The following is an 18687-nucleotide window of genomic DNA, read 5'->3' on the forward strand; positions in this document are numbered from 1 at the left end:
TGTGAAATTGGATTGACTTGAACTGAGCTGCTCAATTCAAAATGACCTTGGACAAATGAAACCAATCAATAAATAGTCTATCCGAAAAAGAAGATTTTATGGTGATCTTCGGGGGAAAAGTTTATTTATGGATATTAAAGTAATTCTTTGAGAAATATTTGTCCCTGACTTCAACAAAACAGATTTGTTAATATAGTGACATCTAGCGGTCAAATTTGTGCATGATTTCAGGATTCAATCAACGTATTGACAAAGGTTTGGACTGACTTCATTCTGTTGTGAACACTAGACACTTTCACAAACAAATAAATAGAAATTCTCTTCAACACAAGAATTGTATATGACAAAAACCAAAAACAACAACAACAACAGCAGCAAAAAAAATCCACAAACCCTTCCTTGGTATTTATAAAATAATGCTTGGATTTATCAGTGTCAGTTTTCTATTGTAACAAGTCACCTTTAAAGATGTGTGATGGACAATATAGATTTGTAGGGCAGATTAAAGGTTAATGTGAGATCTATGTGTGTGTGTGTGTGTGTGTGTGTGTGTGTGTGTGTGTGTGTGTGTGTGTGTGTGTGTGTGTGTGTGTGTGTGTGTGTGTGTGTGTGTGTGTGTGTGTGAGAGAGAGTGAGTTTGTGTGGATAGTGTGTGTGCTGTCTTGAATACAAAAGGCGGTCTTCACAGTGCCAACGCAGCCACGTACTGGTGTTTGTGCAGGATTCACATTTTTGTTGCCATTGCCAGCCTCAGGTAATTACAGATTTTATATTTATTACTAATTTCTAATTATTTACTGATTACTGATTATATATCGCATTCTTTTGTAATGCAATTCATCATTGATTGAACAGAAGTGTGTTTGTGTAACATCGTGTTCACTCACGCTGTGAACCCTGTGTCATTTGCAGTATTAATACTTTGATTATATCCCCTTTTCCTGCTTTTAGATGACCAAAGATTTACTTTCATGCTCTGATGGCAGTGATTATTCTCAAATACATCCTAAAAGATAATAACTATTAATAGTCTGTGAATGTGATGTGCTGGTATGCGTATGTAAAACATTTTTTCTCTATGTTGGAATATAGTAAAAAGGCACTACTCTGAATGTTAGAATGAAAAAAGGACATGCGTGAAGACACAACTAACTGTTCTTCCAAGGCCACCAAGTCACTCTGTCAGGGTGGAGGGTGCAAAAAGGCCACCAGAAGTTGTTGTTATGACTATAGGAAGAGGAATTGCAGCAGCACATCAAAATAATGTATATCGTCAAGGACGTATTCCACTCATATGTGTAATAAGGGTTATTCCTGCGCATAACAAGTGATGTGAAGTCAGAGAGGTAGTAATGTGGTGCAGTTTTAAAGTGCATTTTCTGTTGAAGGCTGCTCTTACTGACTGATGAAAATCTCCTCTTTTTAAATTTTTTAATAAAAATATGTGTTTACTATATGATGTCACATTGAAATTGTAAAGATCAAAGAATATGGCTTTAGTTTATCTCTATGCTTTCATACCCACAGGGACCATGGCTGCATCTTTTTCATGTTTGTTGTGCTGAAACATGGCGCTATCATGCCACTGGACGAGCTCTGTGATGTCTGTATTGCTTCCGTTCACAGAGACAAAAAGTTTGTGGACTTAGTCAACTTTTTTCCAGTCTGGTAGCTTCTGATGTTTACTTTAGCGCTGAATGTGACTTTTGAGAGCGAAGCGCATCTCAGAGGCCTGTAGCCTTGACAACAGCGGAGGCCGGTCCCACAGCCCTGCTTGCGATGAATGTGCTGGCAGCATTCAGATGCATTCATCTGTTTCAACTTTGAAAGATGTGCCAAGTTCATGTCTTTGTCTGCATGTGTTAGAAGTCAGAATGTAATGTACTGATTGTTTGTCTTTCTCATGTTTGCCAAATACGTTGCCGAGACATCCAATCCTGCAGGGACTCATACTAGATGTTCTGTTTGAATCAATACGACCAGATGCTGTACACATTCATTTCAATTCCACAGGTATGAGGGCCTGCCTGGTGTTTCTTTGCTTACTGGCAACAACATTTCCCTTGTCTGTGAGTATAACATTTCTGTTTCAAGTACATATTTTCATATCAAAAGACAATATAGATAAATATTGTGGTTTATCACATGCAGATGCATTTTAACAAAAAATTTCCCTTATGCATAGGCAACAAGTAAACCTCATTCAAAGCATCATGGTTTGCACAAGACTTTACAAACAGCCAAGGAAAAGGTAAAGAAATTAAAAAATTAAAAAGTCCTTGAAACGTAGATAGATGATGTTATATGATGAAGCCAATGCTTTCCATCTCTTTTGGTTCAGGCTTTCATCCCAGAGGAGACCAACAGGCCACAGGTTTTGCCCACTGTAGTCACATTTCAAGCCGGCGGCCAGGAGCAAGAGGATGAAGAACTGAGCTCCGAGGACAACACCAACAAGGAAGATGGAAAGTCAACAGAAAAAAGAGTGAAAAGCAGTGCAGTCCTGCTGAGTGAGGAGGAGCTGGTGGACCTCCTGAAGAGAGAGGAAGAGGAAGAGGAAGAGGAAGAGGAAGAGGAAGAGGAGGACGCTGCAGAGAGAGAGCAGGAGGAAGGGGGAGATCAAGAGGAGGAAGATGGGAAGGACAAGATGAGTAAGGCTGTGGAGATAGCTGAAGGTGAGGAGACGCAGGCAGAGGAGAAGCTGGATGATAACTTAGAAACAGATGAGGAGGTGATGGAGGAGGAAGGAAAGGAAAAAAAGGTGGAAGATGTGGTAGAGGAGGAGGTGGAGAATATGTACAACAAGGAAAGGATGGAAGACCCCACTGACAAAGATGAACAGATGGCACAGTTTGAGGAAACGGATGGCAGCACAGAATCAGAGATTCCTGCAAGTCTTGATTATGCTGCAGATAGTGGCATTCTGCAACCTCTACACATTGTGTCAGCAAATATCAAACCCCACACTGATATCCTTCAGTCTGCTCCAAAAATAGATATTTCAGAGCTTGAAGAGAAGAAATCCAGTGAAAAGCACCCTGCCAATAAGGCCAATGATCATGAACAAAACATGCAGCACACAGAGGCAGCAGATAGAGAGGAAGTGTCGGACCAGAACAAAGACAAACAACAACTCAGCAAACCTGCAGAATTAAATGTCAAGGAGAAAGAACCCGAAACAAATGTTGACCCTCAAGAACCAAAAAGTAGCGCAGAGCTCAAATCGAGGTCCAGGCCATCGGGAAAGGAGGAGGAGAAGACCAAGAATGAGAGTGGAAGTCACACAAGGGGAAAGGGCAGGAAGCAAAAGAAAAATCAGAGGGCAAGGAAGCACTCTGTACAGAGGGATGGAACACAACAACAGAGCCAACAGGATGCCCCGGAATCTGACGGAAGCAGCACTGACAACACAGTCCACAAGGCAAAGAGGAGGAGGGCGGGAAAATGGGTAAATGCTTACATAGTCATTTACTTGCTTTAAAGGGTATTCATTTATTTACTACTGACAATGGATCACATGATCATGAACATGTGAAACCTGCTGCTTTTAGTGATGAACTAACACTTACATCAGGGTTTGTGGTTTTTGTTTCAGAGCTGCTAATTATCAGTTATTAACATACAGTGACTTTCAGATTGAAGCAAACACAGTTCACGGTAAAATAAACTGATGTAAAGTAGCCATGTACATCATCAGCCCAACAAAAAATGTCAAAGTCAACACACTTCAAGACGTATGTGAAGACAAAATGGTGAGGAGATACAAATAGATGGCCAACAGACATTGTCTGGTTAATGCTTGAAGGGAGCTGTGTTGACTGGAAAATGAACAGAAATTTATATTACAGGTCATTTCTACTGCCCCCAAGTGGCAAAGAAGGAAAATGTGGTTAATGATACTGAGATATAATTTTGTTTCTTAATGATGGTATCATTGGCGAATACATTTCTATGTCTCCCCCCATTATTTATTCATTGTGCATTTTCTAGGGTCCTTTAGTGGGTGTGAACCCGGTGCAGATCAGAGCCACAGTGGATCTGTTCCCCCGGTCCAGACCTTCTTTCGGCGGAGTAACACATCTCTCTGAAACCTCTGCTGGTTGGTGTTTATTCCTGATCATTTATTGTTTGAAATGTGCTCATCAGCTACCTCCTCCTTCTAATATGAATCCCTCAGAATACATTTGAAAATGTGTATTCTACATAAAATAAATGAAACAAATAAATACAAACCTTGTTGACTATGGCAAAGAAGAACCATATGTCAAAACGGGTCACTATGAAAGAACCAGAAGAGAAAAAGTAGAGCCGAGAATCAAATAAAAAGCACAGAGTTTGAGTCAAGGCATCGGCATTTGGACAAAGGCTGCTAAAAAAAAAAAAAATTCATAAACTTCCTTGATACATTTTTCATTTTGTAGATAAAGAGCAAAGTAAGACGGGAGTCAAATTTGTATGCACTTCACAACTGAACATCATCATCTGATTCTGAAAAATTGTTTTGTAATTGTTCTACGTAAGTTTTCTAAATAAAATATATATATATCTACAACAATCTTCAGGTTTTAGATGACAAATGGACTTTTAGTGTCTGGTCAGCAGCCGCAGCAGACTTAATACCGCATAGGGTGTAATGCACTATCCCAACAGTCTTACGGGGGAATCTGCTGACAGGATCATTTCACTCAAAATTCCGCATGACTAGTGACCCTCGGCTTTACGGTCACTACCAAAACACAGGCCCAGCAGGCTTAAGGAGAGAATAAGTGAGCTCAAGTTGAATCTAATCACTATGCCAACTCTAATGACAGGAATGTAGACGATAGAGTGGCATGGTACAGCATGTTGGTTTTCAGTAGGATGAAAACAAACCACAATATACAATCATAACGATATCATTAATATCACAGTTTTGTTTTTGTTTTTTTAAAAGGTGGATAACAATGCAATATTTTTTCCTTTCTTCCAGATCCATGTGACAATTTTCGGTGCAAACGTGGAAAAACATGTAAACTTGATGCTGACAATAAACCAGGCTGCGTGTGTCAACAACCATCAGAGTGTCCTCCCAGTCTGAATGAATTTGATCACGTGAGTTCTTGACATCTACCCATGGAAGGTTGAGTTCTGACTGCTCAGAATTTCTCAACATTTCTTTTTGCTTTTGTTTAGGTTTGTGGAACAGACAATAAAACGTATGACACATCGTGTGAGCTCTTTGCTACCAAATGTAACCTGGAGGGGACAAAGAAAGGACACAGACTTCACCTAGACTACACTGGCTCATGCAAATGTGACTTCAAAACACAAAATAACTGAATGGTTTTAAGCAATAACAAAAAAAAAAGGAAGAAAAAAACTGTTTGATTTATCTGTTTTTCCGTCTTTCAGTGATACCATCATGTGTGGACACTGAGCTGGTCCAGTTTCCGCTACGAATGAGGGATTGGCTGAAAAATGTGCTACTGCAGCTGTATGAGCATGATGTGGTGACTCCCGGTTTCCTCACTCCTAAACAGCATTTCAGAGTAAGACATGTTACTCTAATAGTCACATTTAAAAGCAGTGTTTTCAAAATACATTACAAGGGAGTTAGTGACCTGCATGCTTTAGTCTCTACCGATTCTGATAAACTGGCATTATGAGGGCCTTTGCACAGCTCATTGAAGGTTTATTTACTGAAAAGAGAGGTGATAATGCCCAAATACATTACAAACATGTAGACCAGTAGCTACTTGTGTGGAAGCTTCACCACTTTATTATTCAGATGGCTTGTTTTCCACTTTTCTTTGCAACACCACAGATGCAACCTGAATTTAATGCAATTCCCATATGACTTCATAACCACTGTCATTTTACCCCCATTAGAATTACAATCTATAAAAGTGAATTCAAACCTTTTCCTAAAAGAATTAGTGATTCCCCATGAGAGCAACACAAGCTGGATAGATACCACCTTTGATAAATCTTTAAAAATATTATTTACGAAAAGATGTGTTAGTAGATAGTAATTAGTGCACTTGCATTTTATTCAATAAAGACACCAAACTGTGTTTTTCTGTTCATTTTAGGTGAAAAAAATCTTTGAGAGTGAGCGGCGCCTCTATGCTGGTGATCACTCTGTCGAGCTGCTTGCACAGGACTTTGAGAAGAACTATAACATGTACATCTATCCTGTACACTGGCAGTTCGCTCAGCTGGATCAGCATCCATCTGACAGGTATTCCAACTTTATATAAATAATTTCATTCACAATTCACTCAATAGTTTTGTGATGACAAAACTGTTATAGAAAAATCTGAGGCCTCTTAGATTTTTACGGCCTACATGTGTGAAAACTAAGTTATCTGTGATAACGGATTCTCCTGATAACTTCCTCATCTGCCAGGTCACTGCCACCCCAGACCAGTTTACGATCTTTGTTAAGCTGGAGCCCATTAATCAGCGTTGTTTTTGCTCCAGTTTATGGTGGTGCCAGAAACAGGCCTTGGAGGATGGGGAAGCGGCTTTATATACAAATGAAGATAGTGTGTAGGAGGTTAAGATGGTCAGAATGTGCATGATTGTGTTTGTGTGAGGATGTCTGTGAAATGTCTCTTTGTCTGTCAGGTGTGGGAGCACTCCGGCTGTATGTCTGAATAAATTCTCCTCTTAGCGTCTCAAAACCTGAGTCTGACTTCACCTTTCCAAACCTCCGGTCATCACTGCAGAGCTGAAAATTATCCACTACAAAAACTATATATATATATATATATATGGCAACAGTTCTTACGACTAAACGATCAACCATCATCACATGCTTGAGTGACACTTAATTTCTGTTTATTTTATGCAGGTTCTTGTCCCACTCAGAGCTGGCCCCCCTCAGGGTCCCCCTGGTGCCGATGGAGCACTGCACTTCGCGCTTCTTCCAAGAATGTGATGCAGATAAAGACAAACAGGTGTCCTTTAAAGAGTGGACCTCCTGTTTTGGCATCAAGAATGGTGAGATCAACCTCATAACTATCTGTCACTGAAACAATGACTGATAGAGTAGTTTTTCAACTTGGAAGTAAAATAAATGTATAGCCTTGTTTTATAAAATGAAATATATGATGACTTCATAAACAGTAATATAATTATTTACATGTAAATCCAAGTTTTGGATATTTATTATCATATTAACCAAACCGAAACATTGTCAAATGCTACTCTTGTTGTATCAAACCACCTTTTCATGATTGTCATTGTAGAAACACTGCTTAACCTTTTGTTTTTTTATCTCCACAGAGGACATGGATGTCAACATACTTTTCTGAGCTTTGGTTCCATAAGTATCTCCTACCCAAGGTTGTGAAAGCCACTTTATCACACAACCACTTACTGTAAAAGGGAGGTCTCCATGAATCCTTCGCCTCCCACCTGATTCCAAATAACAAATTCCCCAAAACAGTCACTGGGTCTGAGAGAAGACCCTCAACCTCCACCAGCTCCCCCGAGCACCGCATTTTGGCTGCCCACCGATGTGTCAATTCAGTAAACAAATTACTACAAGGGTATTAATAATGCATGATAAGAAAAAGGACAAATCAATCAAAAAAAATTTGTTGAAACTAAATCTGACAAATTCAATTTAAAGAGGCTCACTTAACTCCTCCAGAGTAACAATCATCACTTTTATTGTGTGTCAGGTTCCACTCCAATATACAATCCAACATACAATCATAAAAACATTTTTTTCTGTGATTTAGATTAAACTGTTATAGAATGATTCATTAGATTTTAAACTTATCTTTTAGCCACACTTACCCACGATCTGGTTTCCGATGTGTTGAGAACAGGGGTTAAGTTTATGAGCGCTTGCTTGAGATAAAAGGTATTACGTACACTTTAATCTGTTATTTGTATGCTATATTCATGTATTACGGGATTTCTTTTTGAGAGAATAAAGGTTTTGTAGATTACTTTGCATCTTTATGTTTTACTAATAATTGTCAATCAGTTGCTTTATTTTTTTGGTAGCAAATGCTGTAAATGTCTTTCGATTGTAAGTGTTGTCTCGGCTCTGACTCAAGCTTCATGGCGAGCAAAGCACACAGCATTCACAAAATATTTCAGTGTCAATTATGCTTCTCTGTTTCTTTTGAGTTTACAAATAAAGTAATTGTATCACACGGGTGGATTCCTGTGGACCTACAGTAACATCATTTTATGCTCCAATACCAATCTTTTTTTAATGGTCAGTTTCTTTTTGAACGCATGATATGAATACACGTTTTTTTTTTTTTTTTACAACAATGGGCGTGAGACTGCAAGTCACTGATACCTGGTTTTGGTTTGCCACTTAATCCTGAATAATGGTTCTCTGGAAGGCAACAAAGCAAAAATAGCCACCAGCTTGGTCATGATGATTATAGCAGACTGCTGTTTGGAGATAAAGAGCTGGACTCTGATTGGACGTTTCTCCGTGATCACAGAATCAGTTGTTTCCTATATAAGTCAAGTGTGAAGCTCCAGTTCACCTATCGACTGATTGCTATCGGTGAGACCAAACATGTTCTGCACACTGTGGGTTATTTTTCAGGCCCTGGCTGTTGTGGTGGAGGGTGGTGTGTCTTCAGGGAGTGCCGAGGCACTTGCAAATGGGGGAGCTATGAACAATGGAGGAACTGCAGCCGGCAATGGTGCCAAAGCTGGGGCTCAAAATGGAGTTCCACTGAATGGTGAACCCATTGTGGCACGGCTAGTGCAACTTGGAGGGTCACTTTTTCTTCAGCCATTGGGCAACTCTGTGGTTCAGGCCCCTGTCCAGCAGCTAATTCCTATCACAACTCTCCAGCAAGGTGGGGCAATTGTCACCGGACAGGCAGGTGGAGCCACTGTGAATCTACAAGGGCAGATGGCGCAGCAGGCCGGCGGTGGTCCAGTTGTGCTCTACACAGTTCTGCCTGGAGGAGACCCTCAGCATGTCCTTCTGACACCCGGCCAAGTGCAGCTGATCTCTGTGTCCGGGATGAACACCCAACAACAGCTGAATGGAGCGGCTGCTGGTGGGGTCTTGAAGGGCCGGGCAAGGTTTCAGCGATCAGCAGCAGCTCGTCTCAGGAGGACTCAGACTCCTGTGGTGAAGGAAACGGCGGTGGAAGAGGAGGAAGAGGAGGAAGAATGCTCTGGGAATGGGGTGGAGGAGAAAGAAATAAAATAAACCATGCAGCTTTTGCTGAAGTATTCATGATTTGATGCTATGTTCCTGATTACAGACTCTGTCTCAACGCTCAAACAAATCATTGTCATTTTCAACTAACGATCAATAAATAACTGAAGTTTGAACTGGTGTTTAATCCTTTATTCCGACATAATCTGAAGTCAGAAATATCAAACTGTGGCCGAACACAACTCCTCCGTAGCATCAGCCAACTGCATGGGTGGGGCTCCTCTGGCAGTTGTTATTTTTGTATAGGCGCCTGGTAAAATAAACACAAACTACTATTTAGAGTTACAACATGCAACATGGTGATTTGGGTTTCTAAATGTCAAAAAACATCCTGGCTTAATTACTGATATTAACATTGAATTCCTTTGTGATTTAGAGCTGAATAATACATATGAGTTCATAAAATCATCAAAAGTCCTCAAATTATGGTTGAATCTAAAAATTGAATTTGTCACAATATAAAAGTATAAACAGGAAGAAACAGCTTCCTAATTGGACCTGCATGACAGTGTTTAATTAGCGTGTACAGCTCCAGACCAGACTACCACGCAGGGTGTTTACCTGAGCTGTTGTCGGCTGCCCAGTCAGCGGTTTAAAAAAAAAAAAAACCCTTCTCAGACAACCTCAGCAAGCGACAAACTTACCCACCAACCACACAGGGAATGAATATAACAGTTCAAAACACGGTGGTAGAATGTGCTGCTGGAATATAACACGTGTATTTTGGTTTCACACATTGATGTGTTGAGAGATTTATTTTAATTTCTTAGTTTTGGGGGATTTATGGCCACCAGGGCTCAGTTGCAAGTCATGGAAATGTGTTTATTTTATGTCTGAAGCAAGGTAAGATCTTCTCCAGGCAATTATACTTTAAATGTATCTCAAATTATACAGAGAGGAAGGTCTTAACATTACATCATGATACAACACTCAGGAACATGAAATTTGGTCCTCTAGATGTAAGCCAAAGTGAAAAACGTTACTCATGCTGAGCTATTTTGCTGAGAAACAGTCTGAAGTGAAGTGAAATGTTTCTGTCTCTCACGCGCATGCACGTACACACATTAAATGGGTCATAAAGGTCGGTTGGAGTATACAGGTATTGTGTGCTTTCAGTTTTCAGGCCCTATAAACACTCATATACTATAAACAAACTATCCCACACAAAATCGACTATGCATTTCCTAAAATAGAATCAATTTGAATAGAACGAAATGTGAAATGAAGTGTAAAATTGACCAAATTCAAATTGAACAAAAAGTATGTGAGGATACACATTTGTGCACGTGTGTGTTTGTAAAGAGGGAGTTGGATGTTTGGGACCGAAACAATAGTTCACTCTATTTGTCCAGGTTCTCAACATATCAATCTTCTGTCAGTGGCAGCAAAAAAAGGCTCCCTACCTGAAAACCCCCACAGAGTGTCTGACTCAATCTTTAATCTTAATCTAATTGCGACATTATATGTAAGTAAAAGTTGTTCTCTGCAGCGCTGTATGGAAGACCTAGGTGGGAGGTCAGGACTTAAAATGTAGTGCACAGCCAGTTTTATGTTGTCCCTACAAGAGAGAAAGAGAAACACAAGACTGCGCAAGCACACTCGGATAGGTGCACGTGTTTGTCATGGTCTGATCAACAAAAGCTCATGGTGGTGATGTCAGTTGTTTTGGTGTTGCTGTCACAACCCACAATATTTAAAAAGGTTCAAGCTGGTTTAAGGCAGAAGCTTCCTGAAACCTCCAGAAAGCCACCTTAAAGACACTGAATCGTTGTGTTTTTTTGTGGTCATTCTACTGTATCGAGAACAATGGCAAATGGCAAAACACAGAAAAGTATCTTTGAAAGATGGCCACAGACAACTTACATTTGTAAAATTTTGTATCGTAAAAAAAACGAAGATGTCACGGCACATGTTACGATGACACACAGGTGACAAATATAGTGTGTGAACAAGACCGTGTTCTCCTCTCTAATTGGCCAATAATAATCCCCGAGACTGATAAAAACCTGTTCTAAATAGACTCGTATTGTTATTCTGTTTGGCACATGTGATCTGAAGCAACAGCAAAATTATATAAGGCCAACAAATTTTGCTTGTGTCTATTTTTTTTTACAGGTGTCGAGCTGCAAAATGAAATTTGGTCTCATGACAGTACTTTTTGCAGCCATCTGCTGTTGCTATGTGAGTAAAATCTATCTATCTATCTATCTATCTATCTATCTATCTATCTATCTATCTATCTATCTATCTATCTATCTATCTATCTATCTATCTATCTATCTATCTATCTATCTATCTATCTATCTATCTATCTATCTATCTATCTATCTATCCCAGTAACTTCTTGTATCTTAACTTTTTGCAGGCTGATGGAGGAAAGGTGAGATACTGCGCATACTGTACAGTCAGTCTATGAATTTATGCTTGTTTTAGGATGATTATCTAAATTAGGCCGTTGCCAATAAGACGCATTTCCTGCCACATGCAGACAAAGAGGTTGCTGGCAGCTTTGAATGGAGGAATGCTCCCAGTCATGAATGGAAGACTAATGAATGGAGCAAACCCTGTGTTGGTGGTTGGAGGCCTGAACGCTCCTGTGGCAGCTGGTGGAGGAGCAGGATTTATCGGGCAGCCCCAGTTTGCTCAGGTCAGTCCATCAGTTTGTAATTAGAGCGCTTCGTAAAAGGTTTATAGTACTAATCGTACGACTGCCTTTGAATAGACATGCATCATTACTATAAAATATATATAGAATTTATTTTTGCACACACAATACAGTGAAGCTAATCTTATAATTCTGTATTTCCCTTTTTACAGTTTGTTCCTGCTTTTGGTGTCCCAATTCAAATCCCTAATATGTATCCTCCCCCCGCAGTCAATGCTGTAAGTGTGGTGTAGAAGCCGCAGTGGTAGAAACAACACAAAGCTCAGCTGACATTGTCTAATGGTTTATACTGTCACACAAAAAGATCTGCTCTGTTCTTTATTTCTCTTTAATACCAGGTTCCTTTCATGGGAGGTCCACAAATGGCCCCAATGAACCTTCCTCTGCAACCCATGATGGTAAAAAAAAACAACAAAATTATATACAGCTCATCATATGTAGAGAAACATCACTGGAATGACTAAATCTTCTTTTCTTGTTCTTCCTCAGGGGTTCACAGGTGGTGCAGTGCTCCAGCAGCCTCCCATTCAGCCCGACCTCCTCAGAAGATTCAGGGTAAGAAACAATAAGTAGTTTTTTTTTCTTTACTGTAATTCAACTGAGTGCTACATGAATGGAAACTACACAAGTTCAATATTAATCTTTGACTCTCCAGCGCCAGATTGGAAGACCGGAGAAAGCCTTAAAGGAAAATATGGATACTCAGGTGAGACAGTATGAATCACGTTCAGAAAACAATTATTTCCACTTGCAATTTCATTTTATGTACATGTCTCTTTTGCTCATTCTGAAGTGTTTCTGCCTTTAAGATCTAGCATTTCTCTATTAATCTTGATGAAAACATATAAAAATAGAAATTTTAACTATTCATTATTTTGTAATTACACTTAGTGAATGTATTCTCAGTGTAACAGTTGCAGACTATATATTTGTAGTGTCTATCTAGCTTATCTTGTGAAACAGATGATCAAATATTACATTCAACGATAAATCACCTTTTGTTGTGTGACAAACATCAGCAAGAGAGTTTCCAGGCTTGGTGATAATCTGACATATTTCAGTTTTTGGTTTGCTTTGTTTGAATGCCAAATTTATTTCAGTCAGTTCTGGTGTAGAACAAACAAATCAGGCATGTTATTTGTTCTCCTGGACCAATACTGATAAATACTGTCCCAGAAGCATATATCTAAATTTATGTGGACAATTTTCTTTTTACCAGATCCCGGCTCCTACTGAGTCCATAATGACAACAACTGTCCCCTGTGATGAATGTCATGAAGATAATTAAGTGACCGCTAACAATGAAAAATGTGTTGATTTCATACTCTTCACCTGATTTTTGTGATTTTCTTGATAACCATGAATAATGTGAACCATGTTACAGTATTTGCCATCATTATGTGAGACCTATAATGTTCTCTCCTCAAAATAAAACAAATGAATGTTTGTATGATTGCTTTCTAATAAACGAATTGTGTCAATATTCAAGTCTGTTTTTCTTAACTACAAAGATGTAAAAACTGCAGAATTTTATTTTCATCATTGAACTGGAATCTGAATATAATCTCACTCGCCAGTTCTTTATGTGAAGTGGTGAAGGGCATCAGGAAACAAGGTGGGGTGGGGGGTGGAGGAGAGGGGTAAGGTCACCCTATCATTTTCTTTTCAAGCAGCTATAGGCTTAGATTGTTGAGAAGAGATCTCCTCTCTCACTCTCCAAATGGTCATATTTTACTATTTACATATTACAAACAGTCTATCTTTCTCATGTAGTCCATGCTCTCTCTGCCCTCTTTGTACATTTCTGCAATAATCTCTGACAATAGAACTGGAAGTTTGTGAGCATTCTGCCTCCATCTCATCCACATCAAGTGGACGAGCCTGCCTTTGTGTGCCTGGGTCCGCAGTTTAAATTGAGTCTTTTCTTTCCACTGTTATCAGTGCTTGTTCATGGAGAATAGATTTTTTTATTTTTATTTTTTGTAAAAAATGCCTTGAGATGTCTATATGTTAATGCTTTTAATAAAACTGGACTGAATAGCATTGTACTGGCGGATCTGTTACAGCAAAGTGACCAGTAAATGTAAATACTAGTGGAACTCTACTGCCACCTAAAGGAAAATCATCACAATATGTCGAATAAATCCTGAGCTGCTTCTGTGTTTCACTCCCTGTAGCTGTGTCATGAAACAGTGGTGTCCTAACAACACAAGCCTCATGTCCATAGATGCTGTCATCACATGAAACAGGAAAAAAAAAAGAAAACACAAGACAAACAACAACAGCTACAACAAAAAAAACATGTCTACAATGAAACTGAAGCAGTTTAAATCAGTCTAAGCTGGCTCAGTTTGAAGTCCATAGTTTTCTCAATGCTGGTTTTCACCTCATTGTTTAGTGGCCTCTCGAATAGTATTTCACATTCAGAAGTGATCTCTCTGAAAACAAACAGACAGACAGACAAATAAACAAACACATAAATAAATGAATCCCTCCATCCCTCCCTCCATCCATCCATCCATCCATCCATCCATCCATCCATCCATCCATCAGTTCACCACAGGGCAAACAGAGACAGTGACAGTGAGAGTCACATTCACAGCTACAGGCAATTTATAGCCACCAAATAACATAACATGCATGTTTTCAGAACCCACTCATGCAAGACAAGGACATGCTAACTACACGCTGAAAGGTCACCAAACCCTGACCCGATTGGGGGATCTTCTCGTGCTGAAATGAGAGTACAACCCACTTGTAAAGTGTGTGGCCACAGCTCAAAAGTCACACCTTTTTACTCTGCAAAGCGCACATTTAACAAGAGGTATCCATGGTCAACCAGTAGTGCTGATGACAATTAGATGTCAACATCGGTTTAAGTGGGATGTGCAACATATTACAAATGTCTGATCATAAGTACCCTCTTTATTGTTTTTTTCTTCTTTTTGGAGTTTTTTTCATGACATGCCAGAATTCCCTTGGGTGCTAATGTCCATAATTATACACTGAAGTGCTCCACCTTGAAATATGCATATAAACTTTACTTACTGAAAAAGTGCATTGTGTCAACTCAACTTCTTGAGTGAAGATTTCATACTTATAAGAGAAATACTTTGACAATTAAATGACTTCACAATTTCTATATTTGAAAAGGGCACATAAACATTTTCAAATAAGCTTCTTCAGAGAATTGTGAACAGCTTAGACACAGGACGTGTCATGGCGTTTAGAGACATGACTTACATCTAATGACATACTTAGCTGGCCTGTGTTGTAAGAGTCTGAGTCTGATGCCATGAGAAATGTCTGTCACCCTGACCACACATTGTCTGGATGGGTTGGTGGTGCACCATAACAGTCTGCACGGAGAGAATTTATAAGGGCTGTGGACAAGGTGAGGAGGCATACGCAGTAAGGAAGAGCTCAACCAGAGAAACGGTAAGAGACGTTTGCAATGCTAAAAGAGTTCTGTGAATATCTGCTGTCTATGTAAAGAACATGAACCTTAGTATTTTATGGGGTTACACATACAACTGTAGCTGTTTGGACTTTACTCATGTTTTTGCTAATTCATCCAGGACATCATGCAGCTGCAAACCACTCTCCTGATCATCTGTCAACTGAGCACAAGCTTTGCTCTGCCAGTGAGTTATAGCCTAATATAGCTGTATGTTATGTGCACACTGTGCACCACTTGAACTCGACTTACTTTTTTCTGTTTTCGTTTTGTACAGGTCCAGATTGGAATTATTGCAAGCAATAGCAATGAGGTAGATACATGTTTAGAAATGAATACATGTCTGGGGGCAGGTCAAGTTTCATGTAATTTAGGATGCAATATTTGGCCTAATTCAGAATTTTTCTTATTTTTAGATTCTGAGACTCAATGGACTGACTCTTGCAGCTCTTGCTCAAGCACAGGTACAGACTGGTGGACCTGCCTTCTTAGATTCTCACACACAAATATTTGTCCTCTTTGGCCAAGTACAAAGAATCGCATGTTTAATTTAGGAAATATTATACAAACTTACATAAAACTTTTCTATTTTGCAGGGCTCGTCATTATTGCCGCAGTATGTGCTGCAGCAGCAACAGCCTGAGGTGTTGTTCACCCCACAGATGGTGAACTTGAACCCCCAAATGGCAGGTCCTTTTGGCCCCCAGCTGCTTCTCCCAAACCAAGGCAACCAGCTCACACCTATGATTGTCCCCAATGGCCAGCAGGAGCAGCTTGGGCCGGTACAGGACCCCAACACCCCTAACATCCCTCAGCAGGCCCAAAACCCTGTGCAGGTACATTAAAGCAGCCTGGAAATCCAACATCTGTGTTGAATTACTTTTTTTTTCTTCCCTTTGGAGCTTTTTCATTTTCCTTCACAATCCTACTGAAAAATAACAATTGTTTTAATTATCTCATTAGATGTATCCCCAGTTTCAATATCCAGCTTATGGATTTCCCCAGCTTCACAGGCAGCAGGTATCAGATTGAACTTGCCAACTTATGTGAAATTGTCTGTGTTTAAAAGCTCAAAAGCTGATTTAATCTTTTGTTGTCATCACAGGGCTTCCCTTACTTCGTCCCTCCATATGGCTACCCCCAGCAGAGGAACACTGCCGTGCTGCAGCCAAACAATGGCCAGCAGAACCTGGAAAAGAGCACTCAGAGACCACAGCTTCCTCTGCAGGTCAGGCATCAAATATCAATAGAAACTATAAGCTATGATATTTGCATCATCTTCTATCTGGAGGCGGAATATAAGTCAAAATCAAATTTTGAGCTTTGAGTGCCTGCACAGGAAACATTCAGTGATTATTTAAAGGCACCCTTAATATTCACAGTGCACATAAAACAATTTAAATAAAAAAATGCAGATCTCCTAGAGACAAGGGTGACTCACAGACAAAACTTTATAATAATAACATAGCTGCAGATGATGGGTCATTACAGTGTGGGTGTCTCAGTTGTGGTGTGATGTGAACTGTCTTTCTTTCAAACCACACAGACTCAGCTGTGGTTTGTCTAAACCGCTGAGTGATACTTTTTCTAAATTGAGTATGATGTGTAGTTTTTGTTTATCTGCACTATTCATCTCTGATGGCCTGATTTGCTTTTATGCAAAAAAATATAATGCCTGTAGCTAAAATTGCTGAGTGTCCTTTGATTTCGAAAGAGCCTTTTTTTTACAAAAAATGTTGCACTTTTATATAATTATGTTTTCATTATCACTCTTTCCTCTAACTTTCCTGCATCACCTTTGATTTTAGCAGGCCTCCAAGCCAAAGCCTCAGACAGAGAGGGTAAGCAATCACTGAAACGAATAATGTCATTAGTTTAAATTATTTACTGAATAATTGTTTAACGTTGCCTCTCTGTGATTTATTTCAGACATGGCCACTGGAGACTCAAAAAGATTCTACAACAATTTCCCCCAATCCTCGTGGTGATGCATCTGGCCCTGGGATTGATGAGGTACATTTCCTTGACCAGGACATTCAAACTTTTGTTTAATCATACTGTTGTATACACATCGGTGTGTGTTGTGCCTGTGCTGTATCTAATTTTGAATGGTAAAACTGCTTCTTATTTTTCTCTCTAGGGTAAGGCCAACTTCCCCTTCCTGTTTGAGCCTTAGGCGCCCCTTTGGAAATAAAGAAATCAAGAATGAAAAGATCATCTTGTGTTTGGCCACATTTACAATGACTTGTGTTCACATTTGCTCACTGTCTTCATCTTCCCAGCTTTTATAATAATTTGTCCAATTGTTTTCATAATATGCCAAATAAATACTAATAAAACTATTTAATCCAAATGATTGAGAGTGTGCTTTTTTTTATTTTTTATTTTATGGTGCATAGTCTAGACAAAAACATGAATTCAATAGAAAGTTCTGACTGTGTGATTTTTGGATACAACACAGACAACATGACTGACACCATTTCAAACATTGGGTGCCAGTTTATATTTAATATGAAGTCACTCAACGCACAAAAAATCTTTTAAGGTGACAATAATAATTAAGATTAAAAAAAAGAATCCAATCTCATTAGATGGCACATGTAGTGTTTGAATAGCTGGAGTTACCTACAAAAACCTTTGTTAAAGGCTGCAAAAAAGTTGCATAAGAGAATGTGAAACTCTTCAAAAAGTTATGGGGAATGTTCAAAGGCCATACAGTACAGGAGCTTCCAGCAAAGGAGACAATTGCTTTTAAAAGAAAAATGAAGTGAGATCATAATTTTTCAGATCACATTTTTTAACCAATGATACACAGAGCCTCACAAGCTTACGTACATATATTTATTTTTTATCTTGAGAAGATTTCCCAGTTGTGTCATGTTGTGATTGAGCTTCACATATTGACAAAATAAGGATGAAGTATCACAGTGAGTTAACAGAAAATCTGTTCAAGCCATAAACTATAACAAAATATTTAACAGGAATTACAACAAAGCCAAATATGTAGTTTCCATTTTAAGTACAGGTCCATGTTTTTCCCTGCTTCAAATGTTGAAAATATCATTAAAAGATTAAATAACATTTTCTGCCTTATGATGGTGAGGACGTTTACCACCAATCTACAGATAGAGCATCAGTTATTAGTATAATATGTCTGACTAAATTCATATTGTATTTTGAATAACTTACATTTGGCATCACAAACATGTTCTCCTCCTGCAAGATTTCCAAGAAGTAGTCTAATTTCTAATCACGATTTATAAAGAAAATCATATATTTATCATTTTCCTTCTTAAAATGTATGGTAATGGCACTTTATGGATAAACAGAACATATTTATATATGAAGATGTGAAAAAAAATGCAAAAACTA

The 18687-nt window shown here is 39.0% G+C and overlaps 1 protein-coding gene across 1 annotated transcript; it reads left to right on the forward strand.

The window, feature by feature from the left end:
* Nucleotides 1-2015: 2015 nt before the first annotated feature.
* sparcl1 (SPARC-like 1) lies at nt 2016-7298 on the forward strand (the record flags this gene model as incomplete). Its single annotated transcript, XM_080521101.1, has 11 exons — nt 2016-2069; nt 2186-2251; nt 2342-2578; nt 2807-3448; nt 3991-4099; nt 4970-5091; nt 5173-5293; nt 5392-5528; nt 6072-6220; nt 6836-6984; nt 7270-7298. 11 exons carry the CDS (start codon nt 2016-2018, stop codon nt 7296-7298), a joined length of 1815 nt encoding a protein of 604 aa, XP_080377227.1.
* Nucleotides 7299-18687: the final 11389 nt, after the last annotated feature.

This window comes from Blennius ocellaris (assembly GCF_963422515.1).
Source record: "Blennius ocellaris genome assembly, chromosome: 3".
NCBI classification, from domain to species: Eukaryota; Metazoa; Chordata; class Actinopteri; order Blenniiformes; family Blenniidae; genus Blennius; species Blennius ocellaris.